Source organism: Aquarana catesbeiana, linkage group LG07, assembly GCF_042186555.1.
Source record: "Aquarana catesbeiana isolate 2022-GZ linkage group LG07, ASM4218655v1, whole genome shotgun sequence".
Taxonomy (NCBI): Eukaryota; Metazoa; Chordata; class Amphibia; order Anura; family Ranidae; genus Aquarana; species Aquarana catesbeiana.
The window spans coordinates 40553387-40572306 of NC_133330.1; the positions used below are offsets into that span (position 1 = coordinate 40553387).

At 44.5% G+C, this 18920-nt stretch overlaps 1 protein-coding gene across 2 annotated transcripts in view; it reads left to right on the plus strand.

Annotated features, from left to right (window-relative positions):
• Positions 1-18920, plus strand: part of RYBP (RING1 and YY1 binding protein) — a 139292-nt gene that overhangs the window by 6110 nt on the left and 114262 nt on the right. For both annotated transcript variants that reach the window (XM_073592031.1, XM_073592032.1), the window contains exon 2: positions 4372-4497. In XM_073592031.1, coding sequence (XP_073448132.1) covers positions 4372-4497 — 126 coding nt within the window. The remainder of the gene's footprint in view (positions 1-4371; positions 4498-18920) is intronic.

Here is an 18920-nt window from a genome sequence, read left to right on the forward strand (position 1 = left end):
GGGGCATTGCAAGGCTTTGGTTACGCCTTCACACCAGTTGCTTGGACCCTGTGCTAGTGCCCTGCAACCATGTGCATTGCACGCACTTCTGTGGCGCTTGCAGAGCGGCCCCGTTTACGTAACCACTTCGGCCCCGGAAGGATTTACCCCCTAATGACCAGGCCATTTTTTGCGATATGGCACTGCGTCGCTTTAGCAATTGCGCGGTCATGCGACGTTGTACCCAAACAAAATTGATGTCCTTTTTTTCTTTGGTGGTATTTGATCACCTCTGCGGGGTTGGGTTTTTTTTCTTTCTGTGCTATAAACAAAAAAAGACAATTTTGAAAAAAATATATTTTTTACTTTTTGCTATAAATATCCCAAAAATAAAAAAAAACAAAAACAAATTTCTTCATCAGTTTAGGCCAATATATATTCTTCTACATATTTTTTGGGGAAAAAAAATTGCAATAAGCGTATATTGATTAGTTTGTGCAAAAGTTATAGCGTCTACAAAATAGGGGATATATTTATGGCATTTTTTTTTTTTAACTAGTAATGGCGGTGATCAGTGATTTATCAGTGGGACTGCGGCGGACAGATCGGACACTTTTGACACTTTTTTTGGGGATCAGTGACATTTTATACAGCGATCAGAGCTAAAAATAGCCACTGATTACTGTATAAATGTCACTGGCAGGGAAGGGGTTAACTCTAGGGGGCGATCAAGGGGTTAAGTGTTCCCTAGGGAAGTGTTTCTAACTGTGGGGGGGAGGGGACTGACAGTGAGTAGAGAGAGACCGCTGTTCCTGATCACTATGAACAGACGATCTCTCTCTACTCCCCTGTCAGAACGGGGATCTGTTTGTTTACATTGACAGATCCCCGTTCTGGCTCTCTGTGGAGCGATCGTGGGTGGCCGGCGGACATCGCGGCCGCGCCTGCCGTTTTTAAAGCGGACGACATGCAGGTACATTGTTTTCCGCAGCCGTACCAACCTGCCGTAGTATAATGACGGTGACTGATCATCAAGCGGTTAAATAGATTGCAAGCGGTAGGGCTCGCCGAAAGCGACGGGTATAATTCTTGCCACAAAGGAAAGAATTATGGCCGCAGCTTGTGTCTATCCCCAGCTAAAGGGGGGGGGGGGGGCTCAATCGCAGGGTTTTAATGCGCTCCCCATATGCTAATGTGAATGAGCCCAAATCAACAGCTTCAGTAGACTACCTCGCTCACAGGGTGACAACTATGTGATTTCACAGCCGAATGAACAAAGTTGTCACCCTGTTACAGTTAGTGGCAAAGGATGAGCTCTGATGGCAGGATCAACGGGTAATAAAACTATATTACATGGGAGGAGGGGGGGGGGGGGCTCAGATTAACAAACACGACCGGCTGCCTCATTTCTCATCTTTTATTTAAAAATAAGAAAAGAAATGGCAGTTGGCTGTATGGGAAGACAGGAAGTGAGTTGTGAATGTGAAGTTCTCCTTTATTGCCAGCATTGTATGTATTTGCACACGGGTGTAATTAAAAGCTGTGTACATAAAGCAGCGTGGTATTTGGAAGGCATTGGAGTTTGGTTTGTGTATGCTGTTGTTTGATGAAGGGACGTGTCTGCACTCCGGAATGCATGAGTCAGTGGAACTCGTAAGACTCTTAAAGTGAAGCCCGTCGTGTAGGAAATACGGGAGCCGCCATTCTTGTGAGTTGTTGATGGGGAACAGGCATGTGGTTTGTAAAATCTTAAGCTGGTCATACACTTTACAATCTCCTTTTAGATCTGCTATCAACCATGTAGTGCAAGGGAATGCTTGACTGGATATAAACTGAATTGTGTAGGCTGGTCCTGTTATTACATAACATTGGTAAATCAGTAGAACTTGTATAGAGATTGTACAATCTGATTGTATAATGTCCCAGCATGAGCGGGTGTGATAAAAATTACATAGTGCCTGTAGGAGGAGGAATAGTCCCTCATTATCAGTGTCAGTGGGGGGAATAGTCCCTCATTATCAGTGTCAGTGGGGGGAATAGTCCCTCATTATCGCTGTCAGTGGGGGGAATAGTCCCTCATTATTGGTGTCAGTGGGGGGAATAGTCCATTATCGCTGTCAGTGGGGGGAATCGTCCCTCGTGATTGGTGTCAGTGGGGGGAATAGTCCCTCGTGATTGGTGTCAGTGGGGGGAATAGTCCCTCATGATTGGTGTCAGTGGGGGGAATAGTCCCTCGTGATTGGTGTCAGTGGGGGGAATAGTCCCTCGTGATTGGTGTCAGTGGGGGGAATAGTCCCTCGTGATTGGTGTCAGTGGGGGGAATAGTCCCTCGTGATTGGTGTCAGTGGGGGGAATAGTCCCTCGTGATTGGTGTCAGTGGGGGGAATAGTCCCTCGTGATTGGTGTCAGTGGAGGGAATAGTCCCTCGTGATTGGTGTCAGTGGGGGGAATAGTCCCTCGTGATTGGTGTCAGTGGGGGGAATAGTCCCTCGTGATTGGTGTCAGTGGGGGGAATAGTCCCTCGTGATTGGTGTCAGTGGGGGGAATAGTCCCTCGTGATTGGTGTCAGTGGAGGGAATAGTCCCTCGTGATTGGTGTCAGTGGGGGGGAATAGTCCCTCGTGATTGGTGTCAGTGGGGGGAATAGTCCCTCGTGATTGGTGTCAGTGGGGGGAATAGTCCCTCGTGATTGGTGTCAGTGGGGGGAATAGTCCCTCGTGATTGGTGTCAGTGGGGGGAATAGTCCCTCGTGATTGGTGTCAGTGGAGGGAATAGTCCCTCGTGATTGGTGTCAGTGGGGGGAATAGTCCCTCGTGATTGGTGTCAGTGGGGGGAATAGTCCCTCGTGATTGGTGTCAGTGGGGGGAATAGTCCCTCGTGATTGGTGTCAGTGGGGGGAATAGTCCCTCGTGATTGGTGTCAGTGGGGGCAACAGTGCCCCGTCGTTGGTGTCGGTGGGGGCAACAGTGCCCCGTCGTTGGTGTCGGGATTGATTTGTATGCATGCATTGGAGCAACATGCATTACATGTGTTAATACACTGTGGTGCCATTAATTTTAAATAGCACCCCAATGCACTAAGGTGCATCCATTGCAAGGCACCATGGTGCATGGCAGCATACATGTTGGGACATGTCTGATTTTTGGAAGGTTGTGGTGTCCATTGATTTCAGTGCCTTAATCCAACGTACATTATAATGCACCACACAAATGTCCTACACCTGAAGCCTGATGTTGTGCTACAGTGGGGTAAATGGAACCCCAATTTAAGTGTAAGGGGCTGTAATGCGCAGGCGTGGCAGGGACAATGACTTGCACTGCTGGATGTAAACAAATGGCGGAACTGCGGCCTTCAGATGAAGGTAAATTGAGAGGGAGGATGGGATAGGCTTTGTTTTCATAGGGCACTTCTCCTTTAAATGTAACCTTTCCTCTCTGGAAATTGTAATGAGATTTCCTGTTCTGTGTTATCAGTATTTTAGGTTGAAGGCGGGAAGGAGTGATACATATCCTCCAATACAATAAGGCCGGCTACTCGGCAACATCCATTGCAAAAATTCTTTATTGGCTACATGATAGGAAATAGCAGTAAGATGCTAACGCGTTTCGGGCGGAGCCTTATTTATAGCATGCGAGGAGTGAGTGTCGATCTTCTGGCTCACTTCACAGTGACAAAGGCAGCCGGAAGCTGCGCAGGGCAAGTGCAGACTGGCATGGAGCCCCCTCACCTTCCTGTAGCAGATGATGCAAGTCTAAAAATGAGAGTCGCACATCTCTGGTATCATCCACAAGAATCTTTATTGGAGACGGCTCAGATAGAACATGGTTCTGCCATGGTGTTCCGTCTGAGCGAGGGCTGCTGCAGCTGCACAGAAAGGTGCAGGATCTGTAGGAGGAGTTCTTTCCTCCTCTTTGCTGCCAGCTGCTGAGATGTGCTCAGAGCCGAACCACTCCGCAGCTGGGGGGGCGAAGCTAGAAAGCAGAAAGTGCAGGGTCTGGAGGAGGATCAGAGGAGGGCTGGAGTCAGCTACCAGAGTCTGCAGAGACGGGGGGGGGGGGGGTGCTGCGGCTGCACAGAAAGGCGCAGGATCTGTTGGAGGAGTTCTGTGCTTCTCTCTGCTGCCAACTACTGAGACAGGGTGGGGGCAGAGACAAAGGGGGAGTTGCAGCTGCAGGAGAGGTGCGAGGGCCACATGAAATAGCCTGGGAGATGGAATTCGGCCCGCGGGCCTTGTGTTTGACACATGTGCTCTATGGGGATCCCATAAATCAGGAAGTCCACTGTATACACAAACATACAATTGTATAAATATCTTCATTTCTGTGTATGGCCCCTTTGTTTAGGCACAGTGACATTTTATATTTAATGATTTTTATTTATTTTTTTTTTTCAGGCCAAAAAGGCAAGCTAAGCCTTCAGCCGATGAAGGATATTGGGATTGTAGCGTGTGCACTTTTAAGAACAGCGCAGAAGCTTTCAAGTGCAGTATATGTGATGTGCGGAAAGGAACGTCTACCAGGTACAGTCCATTACTAAGGTCTTTCCTGCCTTAAAGGTGAACTCCAGTCAGCACCTAAAAGTCCCCTAAAACCTCCCTCTCCCCCTGTGCAGAGTCTCTTTTTAGTATTTTATTTGTAATGGCCTTGTCCCTGCGTTGTGCAGTCTTCCATCATCTAATCCTATGACATCATCACAGAGACTGCAAAGGACCTTCTATCCTCTGGAGTCGAGGGGGCGGAGTCTGCAAGGTTTCCAGTTTTGGTAGCCAGTGACCAATCAGTGTTGGGGGTGTGTCAGTTTAGGAAAGAAAGGGATCCCCCATCTCAATGTCTTGTAGGTGTGGGTTGCGTCTGAGCTGAGGATGCTGGGAAGGAAAGAGCAGAGCCGCCTCATGGTGGAGAAATACACTGCTCCTGCTCCTGCAACCAGCTCTGCATGCACGCTTTTATTCTGTAACATTCAGGCACCCCTTTATCTCGCCCATTTATAGAATGACCCTGTCTTTGGTAACTCTGCTCTGTTAAGCTGGCTGTACACTAATAGATTTTTGAACAAACATTCGTGCAAAAATTCTCAGTACATTCAATGACTTGACGAATGTCATCCAAATGTACTTCCAAATTTTCGTTTGCTATGAACATTCCCGAACGAAAACTGCATTCACTCTTAGAAATTTTGTTAGAGATAAAATTCCAATCCTGCGCCTTCGAAATTTCTCATCACTGCCGTTGAAAACGAGCGTTGATTTTGACCCCACAACGATTAGAAAAATGATCGAATGTTCTTAAAGTGGAACTTCACTCTCCCAACAACATTGATTTATTTTTAATCCTAATGCTGCTATCATTTTTAAAGTGTTACTAAACCCACAACAGTAAAATCAGTCTTTATTATGAGGTAAAGCATACTTGTTATACTCACTGGATCCTAAGGGGTTAATCCTCCACATTGTGTAAAAAGGCTGTTTGAACCTGTCCTGATCCTCCCCTTCTTCCACTGTCCCCAATACATCTCCTGATAGTACAGAGACTTGGGAGTCACTCTGCACATGCTCAGTTTGATGTTTATTGCTAGAGAGTTTTTTTTTTTTTCTTGGGAGGGTGCATGTGATCAGCACAGGACCAATCAGCACTGTCCATACAGAGGGTCAGGGGACATGCAGCCTCATAGGACAGTCAGAGGGGAATGAAAGCTCCTCCTACAAGCTTTACCCAGACACTGATAGAAGTCACAAGACTGCTATATACTGCTGATGAGAAAAGGTATTTAGCAGTTTATATTTACTAAAATAACTACATTTCCATGTTCTGTGTACTGTGGGAGACCAGATATAGTGAATGCAGAGTCCTGGGTTTAGTAACACTTTAAATAGATAGGAAAGTATACCCTTTGCTTGTTAAACCTTTTTTATTTTAATAAATTTCTTCAGTTACTTCCTGGATTGTTTAAATGATGACATACATTCCAGGAGTCTGGAGGAGAGGAGGAGGGGTTTTCTCAGCTAAGCACACTCTCCTGCGTGCATGCCCAAGTTGAGGGCAGGTGGATTCCAGGAAGTAAATGCTGCATGAATCCTCTGCCCTTACTCAAGATGGCCGAATGCCAGAAATGCGAGAGGGTTGTTTTTCAAAGTGATTTCTCAACAAAATAAAGCCCATACATGGATGGATGGGGGAGTTTGCTTTGACTATTAAAATGAATTGAATGGTGTTTTTGGTTTGCGGTTCTCAGATACATTGAAGATCCGCTTTAAGATGAAAAGTTTTGAACAAAATTCTACTGATGTATGGCCAGCTTTGATCCGGCTCCCCCCTGCTCCATGGTCCTGCATGCTGTAGCTGTTAAGCTGTTTGGCTTGCAGACCTGAACAAGAGAAATCTCGATGTGTATGGGTTTCCCCAATCCCCTTCCCACTTGATGTAAAATTGGGAAAAGTGCCTGGAGTTCCCCTTTTAATTAGGCGAAGCGCTTTGCTATCCTGTATCATTGCTGTTACTTTACATAATTTGTGTAAATTCAGGGAAATCCGTTCCAAGACCGACGTCTGTCGGACATTATATGTTATGTGACTTAAAAACTGAAAGTGGAGTTTCCTTTTAATATGATGTGCTGTGAATGATGTAAAAGCGTCAGAGCGATGCATGATATCCTTAAAGCCGTATGAAACCCAAAAGCAAACATTTATTATATTGCAGCTTAACAATTCTTAGATGTGATGGCTGCATTAGTTTTCTTTTTTTAGGCTTTCTTTCCTCCGTTTTCATCTGGAGATCCAGCCAGCAAGTCTGTTGATTTTTCGAAAGATCAAGCTCTACAGCAGAATGTATCAGTTTGCATGAATGAGGCAAACCATTTGACATTGACAGGGGTGCTTACAATGATCAGCATTTGTGTGTGTCTATATGTGTGAGATAGATGTGTGTATGTATACGCACACGCGTATATGTATGTAATCTCCCAAAAGGGAAAAAAATCTGTTTTTGCTGAATTTAAAGTATGAGCTGGAGTTTGGCTTGAGCTTGTTAGTGTATCTAAATCTGCTAATACATTTAACACTACCCTCCCACCCCAGACTGGCAATGCTGGCGTGCCTCCTATGCTCATTTCTCCAGAGTTGTGTCTCACTAATACAGGAGGTGTGTTTCTGGTCAGATCACCAGTTGACAAAGCCAAAGAAAAAGAATGCAGCCACCACTCCTAATGATTAGTAAGCTGCAATATAACAGACTTTTGGTTTTGGGTTTAATACGGCTTATACAATCTGCTTCTAATTCTGTATGGTCAGTATAAAGTTCTTTGGTGTTCTGATGCAGGAGGCTCGGCATATGAAGGTGTTTGTCATTTTATATTTCAGCCCTGATGAAGGGAGTGTTGGTCCCAGGAACGTGTTGGCTGTTTTCTTTTCCTCTATAGCAATGTTTCTCAACTCCAGTCCTCAAGGCGCCCCAACAGGTCACGTTTTCAGGATTTCCCTCAGATGTAACGGCTGTGGTAATTACTAAGGAAGTGAGACTGATCAAATCACCTGTGCAAAATAATGGAAATCCTGAAAACATGTCCTGTTTGGGGTGCCTTGAGGACTGGAGTTGAGAAACACTGCTCTATAGAAATGGACCTGACACTCTGTGTGTGGCGCTCTCACTCCTCACACTCCCGGGATTTGGCCTTGTGATCTTTCTTGCTACTTTCAGTTTTTCGACATTGCTGTTGCTGATCTCCTCCCCTTCTGAAGACGTAAAGCGTCCGGCTGTCATGCTGAGCCGGAACAAGTACACAGATTGGGCCTTCTGACTTCTCTGATCTGTATGCTTGTTCCGGGTCAGTGACTTGTAATGTATTGGAGCCAAGGGGTCAGAACAGCAGCTGGGGACGGGGCATTGAAAGGTTTGAGGTTGTTGGATTAAACTTACAGCCTGGCAGATGGCATTTTTTCGGAAGGTGGTCTGCCATGGAAGCTGCCCAGCTGCTGCCCCTGGTGAAGGCTGGCAGGTCATGCTGAGTCTTGTAGTTCCTTGGCAGCTGTTACTGGTGGTAGCTGGCAGGTCATGCTGGGTCTTGCAGTTGCCCATCTGCTGTTACTGGTGGTAGCTGGCAGGTCATGCTGGGTCTTGCAGTTGCCCAGTTGTTGTTACTGGTGGAGGTTGGCAGGTCATGCTGGGTCTTGCAGTTCCCTGGCAGCTGTCACTGGTGGAGGTTGGCAGGTCTTGCAGTTGTCCGGCTGTTACTGGTTGAGGCTGGCAGGCCATGCTGGGTCTTGTAGTTCCTTTGTAGCTGTTACTGGTGGCAGATTGTGCTGGGCCTTGTAGTTCCTTTGCAGCTGTTACTGGTGGAGGCTGGCAGGTCATGCTGGGTCTTGTAGTCACTCAGCTATTACTGGTGGAGCCTGGCAGGCCTTGCTGAGTCTTGTACTTTCCCAGCTGTTACTGCTGGAGGCTGGCAGGTCATGCTGGGTCTTGTAGTCACTCAGCTATTAGTGTTGAAGGCTGGCAGGCGTTGCTGAGTCTTGTAGTTGCCCGGCTGTTACTGACGGAGCCTGGCAGGCCTTGCTGAGTCTTGTAGTTTCCCAGCTGTTACTGGTGGAGGTTGGCAGGTCATGCTGGGTCTTGTAGTCACTCAGCTATTACTGTTGAAGGCTGGCAGGCCATGCTGGGTCTTGTAGTTTCCCAGCTGTTACTGGCAGAGCCTGGCAGGCCTTGCTGAGTCTTGTAGTTGCCCGGCTGTTACTGGCGGATCCTGGCAGGTCATGCTGGGTTTTAGTTTCCTAGCAGCTGTTAGTGGGGGTGGATGGCAGGTCAGCCTACTGGAGGCTGCTGGGGCATGCTGTGTCATGTAGTCCTGCAGCTGTTTTTACTGGTGGAGGTTGGCAGGTCATGCTGGGTCTTGCAGTTCTCCAGCGGCGATCATTGAAAAGGTTGATGTCTGTCTATATAAGAAACATAACTGAACTCTCTTCTAAAAAAAATTAGCTTTAAATGGACTGTCAGGATAGAGCGGTGGGAGCGTCCATCCCGTCCTGTTTTTAGGATTATCCCCTTAGAATAGTAGTCACCGCCTCACTGATCGGAGACAAGCATGCAGCCAGTGAGGGCATAACTACTGATTTATCATGTTACAGACCATTGACTCACTACTAACCGTGAAACAAATAATGATGACGGCACTTGCCAGGAGCTGCACCTGTGTAGACGTAAGAGAGATGAAGTGGTAATAAGAACGCTCTATAAAGGTCTCTGATTCGCTGCACCACAAAATGACAGTTCCTGGAGCCGTGGAGTGTTGTGTGTTTTTTTTTCTTTTGAAAGTAAATGTAAATCTGAAATTAATGATTATTTTGTATCATAAATAATTGCAATTTTTTTTCAAATTACATCCCTTTTTTTTACTATTGTCAGCCCTTTGTTACATCTCAGTGCTGCTGATCCCCTGCAGCCCCTTTGCAGCCACTTACTGTCTACATGCACTTCTCCCAACAGCCCAACCACTGCTTCCATCAAGGCTGAGGGCTCTTGAGAGGTGTACTGAGGCTGGGTGCTATCGTGTTTTCCGGAACCTCCCACCAGCCATGGTCTGCCTGCATTGTATAGAGAAGCATAGAGACCCAGTGATGACATCTCTGGGCCAAAAATGAGTTATGTAAGGGTAGAATTAGACATGCGTCCAAATCCCTGTCCTCTGAAGCAAACTACGTTCGCCTGTTTTAACCACGTTTTTGCCAACAATTGTGCTACAACTGTGTGCAATGCGGGGTGTTTGTTGTGCTCCCCTTCTAGCTTGAGTGTGGTGTTCCATGTCCAGTAAACTTTGTCGCGGGTGTGCAGCGTCGCCACCGAGGCATGTAAATACCCTTGCCAGCTGCTTAGTGCCGCTTAAGGTTGGGAGGGCGTTTTGCGGGTGCCAAAAATGTGACTCAACCATGCATTTTTTGCCGCCTCCCCCATCCACACGTCTAAATGAAGCCAAATAAAAACAAGCTTTATTTAAAAATGTAATTGGCATGTTGGTGATGAGAAGGGAAGGGGACATCTTTTATCTTTAAAGTGTTACTAAACTCTGTATTCACTATATCTGGTCTCCCACAGTACACAGAACATGGAAATGCAATTCTTTTAGTAAATATAAACTGATACCTTTTCTCGTCCGCAGTATATAGCAGTCTTGTGACTTGTATCAGTGTCTGGTTAAAGCTTGTAGGAGGAGTTTTCATTCTCCCCTGACTGTCCTAATGAGGCTGCAGGACCCCTGACCCTCTCTATGGACAGTGCTGATTGGCCCTGTGCTGATCACATGCACCCTCTCAAAAAAAAAAAAAAAACTCTCTAGCCATATGCACAGAACTGAGCATGTGCAGAGTGCCTCCTAGGGCTCTGTTCTATCAGGAGATGGTTTGGGGACAGTGGAAGGGGAGGATCAGAGAAGACGGGATCAAACAGCCTTTTTACACAATGCTCAAAAAGTGATGCCAATATGCGCCCATTAGTGATGCAAGTCAGTGCTGCCTTTCAGTGCCCATTAGTGCCTGTTTGTCAGTGCCGCCCATCATTGCCCACAAATGCCACCTATCAATAAAGGAGAAAAATCACTGATTTACAAAATTTTCAGACAGAAACTAAAACTTTTTTTTTTTTTTTTTTTTTTCCTCTCTCAATATTTTTTTTTTTTTTTTTTTATAACCAAAAAAATATAAAACCCAGTGGTGATTAAATACCACCAAGAAAAAAGCTCTATTTGTGGGGAAAAAGAATAAAAATGTCATTTGGGTACAGTGTTGCATGACCGCGCAATTGTCATTCAAAGTGCGACCCCACTGAAGGCTGAAAATTGGTCTGGGGAGGAAGGGGGTGAAAGTGGCCCTGTATTGAAGCAATTAAGGGAGGTAGTTGGCGGGTGGAAAAAATGCAGCTCAACCACTTAATTTTGCCACTGTCTAAATGAAGCCTAATAAAAACAAGCTTTATTTAAAAATGTAATTGTCATGTTGATGAAAAGCGGGGAAGGGAAAATTATTTTATTTCAGTTTTCATCCTATATGAGGTTTTAGCGATTTAGTTAACATGTATTTTTAGTACAGAATTAAATAGAAGTTACCGGCATCTTCCTAGCAGTGATATGTTCAAAGTGCAACGTCCTACACCACCGGCCAATCAGAAGCCATCTCTGACCCCGCGGTTCAGTAGTATAAAAGCCGGTCGCTGAGGGTGAGCGCACTTTGGCCATCTTGGCGCGGCGCCGCTGACCTGATTACACAGCCGGTAGATTCCGGCTCCTGACCTGCGTGTTTGTTCCAGGTCAGCGACTCTCTGAGTACTAGAACAAGGCGAAGGAGGAAAGCCTTGGTAATCACGCCTTTAAAAATCTGCCCCATATTTCTGTCCTGACAAGTCGTTCACGCCTTGCGCATTGAGCTGCTCATTGCACCGGCACGGCTACTACTACCGAGCATTGCGTTGAGATGAAAATGTAGACCTAATGCAATTTCATGTAGCCCAGCGCACAAAATCACGTTACAACGCATGGTAAGGCTGTGCTGTGCATGGGGTTCAGTGGAAGTAAAGGACGGGAAAAGCAAAAAAAAAAAAAAAAAAAGCTCAGCAGCACGTGCATTTTGCGCACCTGAATGTGCGCCTGCTGATGTGAAGAAGTGTTTTTGTTTTTTTTCTCGTGTTTTTTGTGTTTTTTCTCGTGTTTTTTGTTTTTTTTTCTCGTGTTTTTTGTTTTTTTTTCTCGTGTTTTTTGTTTTTTTTCTCGTGTTTTTTGTTTTTTTTTCTCGTGTTTTTTGGTTTTTTTTCTCGTGTTTTTTGGTTTTTTTTCTCGTGTTTTTTGGTTTTTTTTCTCGTGTTTTTTGTTTTTTTTCTCGTGTTTTTTGTTTTTTTTCTCGTGTTTTTTGTTTTTTTTCTCGTGTTTTTTGTTTTTTTTCTCGTGTTTTTTGTTTTTTTTCTCGTGTTTTTTGTTTTTTTTCTCGTGTTTTTTGTTTTTTTTCTCGTGTTTTTTGTTTTTTTTCTCGTGTTTTTTGTTTTTTTTCTCGTGTTTTTTGTTTTTTTTCTCGTGTTTTTTGTTTTTTTTCTCGTGTTTTTTGTTTTTTTTCTCGTGTTTTTTGTTTTTTTTCTCGTGTTTTTTGTTTTTTTTCTCGTGTTTTTTGTTTTTTTTCTCATGTTTTTGGTTTTTTACGTGGGGTTTTTTTTTTTTTTGGGGGGGGGGTTTTTGTTTTTTTTTTTTTTTTTTTATTTTTTGTGTGTGTTTTTTGGGGTTTTGGTTTTTGTGGTTTTTTTTTTCTTTCCTCTGCATCGTTTGTACAATTGTGTGTCTGTCTTGAGAGCATTTGACGTTGTATCGCCTCCTCACTGCTTGCTTGAACCCCGGACTATCGCGATTTAACCATGTGCATTGCTTGTGGTTGTGGGGCATTGCAGAGCAACCCAGTTCACTTGAATGGGTCGCACTCAATAGGCGTTACGTCTGCCAAAAGCGACGGGGTATATACACTCACTGACCCCTTTATTAGGTACACCTTGCTGGCACCGGGTTGGACCCCCTTTTCCCTTTAGAACTGCCTTCATTCTTCGTGGCATAGATTCAAAAAGGTGTTGGAAACATTCCTCAGAGATTTTGGCCATTGTGACATGATAGCATCACACAGTTGCTGCAGATTTGTCGGCTGCACATCCATGATGCGAATCTCCCGTTCCACCACATCCCAAAGATACTCTATTGGATGAGATGTGGTGAGTGTGGAGGCCATTGGAGTACAGAGACCTCATTGTCCAGTAGTGAGATGATTTGATCTTTGTGACATGGTGCATTATCCTGCTGGAAGGAGCCATCAGAAGATGGGGACACTGTAGTCATAAAGGGATGGACATGGTCAGCAACAATACTCAGGTAGGCCGTGGTGTTTAATCAATGCTCAATTGGTACCGAGGGACCCAAAGTGTGCCAAGAAAATATCCCCCACACCATTACACCCCCACCAGCCTGAACTGATGATACAAGTGAGGATGGATCGAGGCTTTCATGTTGTTTACACCAAATTCTGACCCTCCATCTGAATGTCACAGCTGAAATCACGACTCATCAGACCAGGCAACATTTTTTCCAATCTTCTATTGCCCGATTTTGTTGATCCTGTGCGAATTGTAGCCTCAGTTTCCTGTTCTTAGCTGACAGGAGTGGCACCCGGTGTGGTCTTCTGCTGCTGTAGCCCATCTGCTTCAAGGTTGGATGTGTTGTGCATTCAGAGATGGTATTCTGCATACCTTGGTTGTAACGAACGGTTATTTGAGTTACTATCGCCTTTCTATCATCTCGAGCCAGTCTGCCCATTCTCCTCTGACATCAACAAGGCATTTTCCATCACACAACTGCCAGATAGAGCTAAAGTAGATTGTACAATAAGATTGTTTAGTGTGTGGTCACCTTTTAACAACTTCACACCCATATGATGTCCTCAGGTTGAAGTGGTTATGCTGGGATGATGCCTGCAGACCTCATCCCGGTATGAAAATTTTCAGCCGGCGATTTCCCTTTTTACCCCCCACACCGCTACCGCCGCCGTTGTCAGTTCCTCTGTGTAGTGTCACAGTTGCATCGCTCCCGGGCTCTGCGATTGGACAGCAAGCAAAGCCCGGAAGTGATGCAACTGTGACACTACACAGAGAGGAACCAATGATGTTCATCCTTCTCTGTGACCCCGGAAAGCGGAGGGGAAGAGAGGCAACTTCTGGTTGCGGCTCTTTGTTTACCTTACCAGGCAAGCAGCCAATCAGGTTGATCTGTGTCCAATTGGCTGCATTGGAGCCCAGAGTAGATATTTGGGATGTAATAGACCCCAGATCTCTCCATTTAGAGGACCTATCACAGCCAATGCTTTCACAAGGGAATGCTTTGTTCATGCCATTTTCAATGCTTTGTTCATGCCTTGTGAAAGCAATAAAGTTGATTTAAAAAAAAAAAAAAAGGTGTAAAAAAAATAAAAAAATTTTTAACATGTAAAGCGCTCCCTCCCCCCGTGCTTACAAGTAAACACAAATGCATACGCAAGTCCCCCATGCATATGTAAATGGTGATCGCACCACACAAGTGAGGTATCACTGCGAATGTCTGAGTGAGAGCAATAATTCTAGCTCCAGACTGTAACTTTAAACGTAACCTGTTAAGGCTTTTAAAGCAAGATTTTTAGGGAATTTAGTTTGCCGCCATTCCACGGGTATACGCAATTTGGAGCCTGATATGTTTTGTATCTATCTATCTGGCGTAACATCATCTTTTATATTTTTACAAATAATTGGATATTATATAGTATTTTATATAGTGTTTGTATGCAAAAAAAATTAATTGAAGAGTATTTTTTCCTAAAAAATTGCGTTTGAAAAAAAGGCTGCACAAATACCTTATGACATAAAGAATTGAAACACCCACCATTTCATTCTCTAGTGTCTCTGCTAACAAAAAAAATATATATAATGTTTGGGGGTTCTAAGTAGTTTTTGTATTTTTTCTAAAAAAAAAAAAAAAAAAAAAAAATAATATATACAGATTTTCACATGTAGGAGTGAAATCTCAGAATTGGGCTGGGTGGGAACTGGTTAAAGAACAGACAAGTGGACTAAAGGCTGTTTTTTTTTATACTTCTGTATTGTTCTCTTCCACGTTCATAGAACGATAAGCCCTCCAATTAATATCCCCCCCCCCCCCCATGTGTGGTTTGTATCGTCCGTTCCCTTAAGCCTGCATTCGCAGGATTTGGATGATTAATCTACGACGTCTTTGTGTGACGTGACTTGGACCACAGAGGAGGAATTTACATCGAAGCGTACAAAAACAGATGATTCATCTGTTATCTGAAACTGGTTAAAGAGGCTGTGAATTCTCTGCGAGCGTTTCCTGCACGTGATTGACAGTTAATAGTAAACAAGGTGCGGCGAGACTGTTTCGGTATGTGTGCGGTTTTTATTGACTTTTCGTAAAGATGCCGAAAATATCTCACTGGTGGTGTTGTGTAAATGTTTTTTGCGTAACCGGTCGCACTTATCGACTTTGATCAATTTTTCTTTTTGTATTTTTATAGTTGTCGGCTACATTCACACCAGAGCGCAAAAAACACATGTCACGCTTGCAGTGCCATTAATCCTTTATGCCCCCCCCACCAAAACGTGGCAAGAAGACATTCAAAAATAAATGTGCAAAAAATGCAGCAAACCTCAATACTTAAAAAAAAAAAAAAAAAAAAGTTGCCTGTGCTGCGTAACTAGGGCAGCTCATTGAAATGAATAGGCTGTCCTGCGCATGTATTGCAGCAACTTGCAAAAGAAAACCACATATGTGACGTCTAATGTATCACATCCTATTGTGCACTAAACTGGCCATAGGCGATTTGAATCTGAACCAGCCGAGACTCGAACCATGTATGGGCAGTCTGAATGTATCCAAGTTGATTGGTCAGCTTTGGTACACCTGGCCTGCCAGATTTTACATGCAATTCTCCCTAGCAGCTGTTACCCTAGGTTCCCACCTGTGCGGGCCGCGGTTTGCATGGGCACAAGAGCCCATTCATTTAAATGGGTTGCTGTGCCCCTCAGGAAAGAAGTCCCTGCACTACTTTGAAAATCGCAGTCCGCTGTGCATTTGTGATTTCCAGTGCGGGCATCGTGCCATCAGGATTAATGGCACCTGCCCACGGGTCCCCACGTTTCTGTGAACGGGTGGTTCGCCGCTGCTGGAATTTGTCTGGGTCCTGCTACGGCACCACCCACACAGGTGTAAACCTAGCCTTATAACCGATAGCAATAATCGCTGTTCTCTCGGTGGGGACGGCTTACCCTGCCCCCATGCCAGGAGAACACAATGGCTCTGCGGGAGGGATTTTCCCCTCTGCCGTGGGAGGGATTCCCAACACTGTGCCTTAGTTTGATGGGGAAGTCTTCCAGAATCGTCCATGGTCATTCTGCACTATCATCAGGACTGCGTGAATTTTTGCTGTCAAGCCCCATTCTTGGGTTTCTGAGTTGTACCTAAAAGCAGCTTTGGGCCTCATTAACATGGGCCCCTAGACCATACACTAATGGATTTTAGTACAAAAAAAATACAACCTATAACCCGATTTATCATTTATTTATTTTTTATAAGATATAAAAGATGATGTTGCGCCGAGTAAATAGATACCTAACATGTCAAGCTTTAAATTTGCGCACGCTCATGGAATGGTGACAAACTACGATACTTAAAAATCTTCATAGGCAACGCTTTAAAAATGTTTACAGGCTACCAGGTTAGAGTAGGTCTAGTGCTAGAATAATTGCTCTCGCTATAACGTTTGCGGCGATGACGCTCACGTATGGTGCGAATGGCATTTACATATGTTTGCGCAACCTACAGTGCCTTGCAAAAGTATTCATTCCTCTTGGCATTTTTCGTGTTTTGTTGCCTCACAACCTGGAATTAACATGGATTGTTTGAGGATTTGCATCATTTAATTTACAGAACATGCCCACAACGTTGAAGATTTTTTTTTTTTTTGTGAAGCAAACAACAAATAGGACAAAATAGGGCAAAATAACAGAAAAAGTCAATGTGCATAACTATTCACCCCCCTAAAGTCAGTACTTTGTAGAGTCACCTTTTGCGGCTATCACAGGTCCAAGTCGCTTTTGATAAGTCTCTATGAGCTTACCACTGGAATTTTTGCCCATTCCTCCTTGCAAAACTTCTCCGGCTCCTGCAAGTTGGATGGTTTGTGCCTGTGAACAGCAATCTTTAAGTCTGACGACAGATTTTCTATTGGATTGAGGTCTGGGCTTTGACTCATTTACATGTTTCCCCTTAAACCACTCAAGTGTTGCTTTAGCAGTGTGTTTGGGGGTCATTTCCCTGCTGGAAGGTGAACCTCCGTCCTAGCCTCAAATAACACACACAGCGTGGTACAGATTTTGCTCAAGAATATCCCTGTATTTAGCACCATCCATCTTTCCCTCAACCCTAACCAGTTTCCCAGTCCCGACTGCTGAAAAACATCCCCACAGCATGATGCTGCCACTACCATGTTTCACAGTGGGGATGGTGTTCTTTGGGTGATGTGATGTGTTGGGTTTGCGCCAGACATAGCGTTTTCTTTGATGTCTAAAAAGTTAAATTTTAGTCTCGTCAGACCAGAGCACCTTCCTCCATACATTTTGGGAGTCTCCCACATGCCTTTTCGCAAACTCAAAACATGCCATTTTGTTTTTTGCTGAAAGTAATGGCTTTCTTCTGGCCACTCTGCCATAAAGCCCAACTCTATGGAGCGTACGGCTTATTGTTCTCCAATGTACATATACTCCAGTCTCTGCTGTGGAACTCTGCAGCTCCTCCAGGGTTACCTTAGGTCTCTGTGTTGCCTCTCTGATTAATGCCCTCCTTGCCCAGTCCGTGAGTTTTGGTGTGCGGCCGTCTCTTGGCAGGTTTGCTGTTGTGCCATGTTCTTTCCATTTGGTTATGATAGATTTGATGGTGCTCATAGGGATCATCAAAGATTTGGATACTGTTTTATAACCTAAGCCTCGGTTCACACCAGAGGCGAGGCGACCTGCACACGACTGCCCGGGCGACTTGCAAAACGACTTCTGTATAGAAGTCTATGCAAGTCGCCCCCAAAGTCGTACAGGAACCTTTTTCTAAGTCGGAGCGACTTGCGTCGCTCCGATTAGAACGGTTCCATTGTACTGAACGGGACGCTACTTGTCAGGCGACCTAGGTCGCCTGACAAGTCGTCCTAGTGTGAACCGAGGCTCACCCTGACTTGTACTTCTCAACAACATTGTCCCTTACTTGTTTGGAGAGTTCCTTGGTCTTCATGGCAATGTTTGGTTAGTGGTGCCTCTTGATTAGGTGTTGCAGTCTCTGGGGCCTTTCAAAAAGGTGTGTATATGTAATAACAGATCATGTGACACTTAGATTGCACACAGGTGGACATCATTTCGCTAATTATGTGACTTCTGAAGGTAATTGGTTTCACCAGAGCTTTTTATGGGCTTCATAACAAAGGGGGGTGAATACATACGCACATGCCAATTATCAGTTTTTTATTTCTGAAAAATAGTTTTATATATATATATTTTTCTAATTTTACTTCACCAATTTAGACTATTGTGTTCTGATCCATCACATATAATTCAGATTAAAAAAACATTGAACCAAAGGCTGTAATGTAACAAAATAGGTAAAAAGCAAAGGGGAGTGAGTACTTTTGCAAGGCACTGTAAGTATGTGCTCGCTTCTGCACGCTAGCACAGAGGGATAGAGGCACTTAAAAAAAAATATATATATTCTTTTTACACTGTCCCTCCCCCATTTTTTTTTTTATCACTTTTATTCCTATCACAAGAAATGTAAACATCCCTTGTAATAGAAATAAGGCATGACAGGTCCTCTTTATGGAGAAATCTTGGGTCTATAAGACCCCAGGTCTTTCCTTTACCCTTGAAAGCATCAGCTCAAAAAATACAACCGTTGATCTGATGCTTTCAAAAAAAATAAAAAAAATGTTTACCATCGCCCTAAACCAGAAGTGTCGTCGCTCCCGGCCTCCTAGATCATAGAGGTGAGAAGAGACCAGATGTGTCTATGGCCAGCCGCACGAACCGCCGGATTGGTTTCCAGGCTCAGTGGTGTGAACAGTAAGCCCGACAAACACTAGCGAGCGACGGGAGGCAGGGACTACTCCTATCGCCGCTTCTAAAAGTGATCCAGCAGCTAATCGGCCGGTTGGGTTGCTTTTTTTCAGAAAGAGAATCGCCGGCTGAAAAAAAAAAAAATGCCAGTGTTATGGCTGATAGCTTCAACCATAGCCCCGGTTAACCACTTCAAAGCCTATCGCTCTCGGTCTTGAAGTGGTTAATAACATCAAATTACAATCTGGTTTATGTAGAAATTCTCTGCTATAGTTTTTATGTAATATATATTTTTAAGGCCACC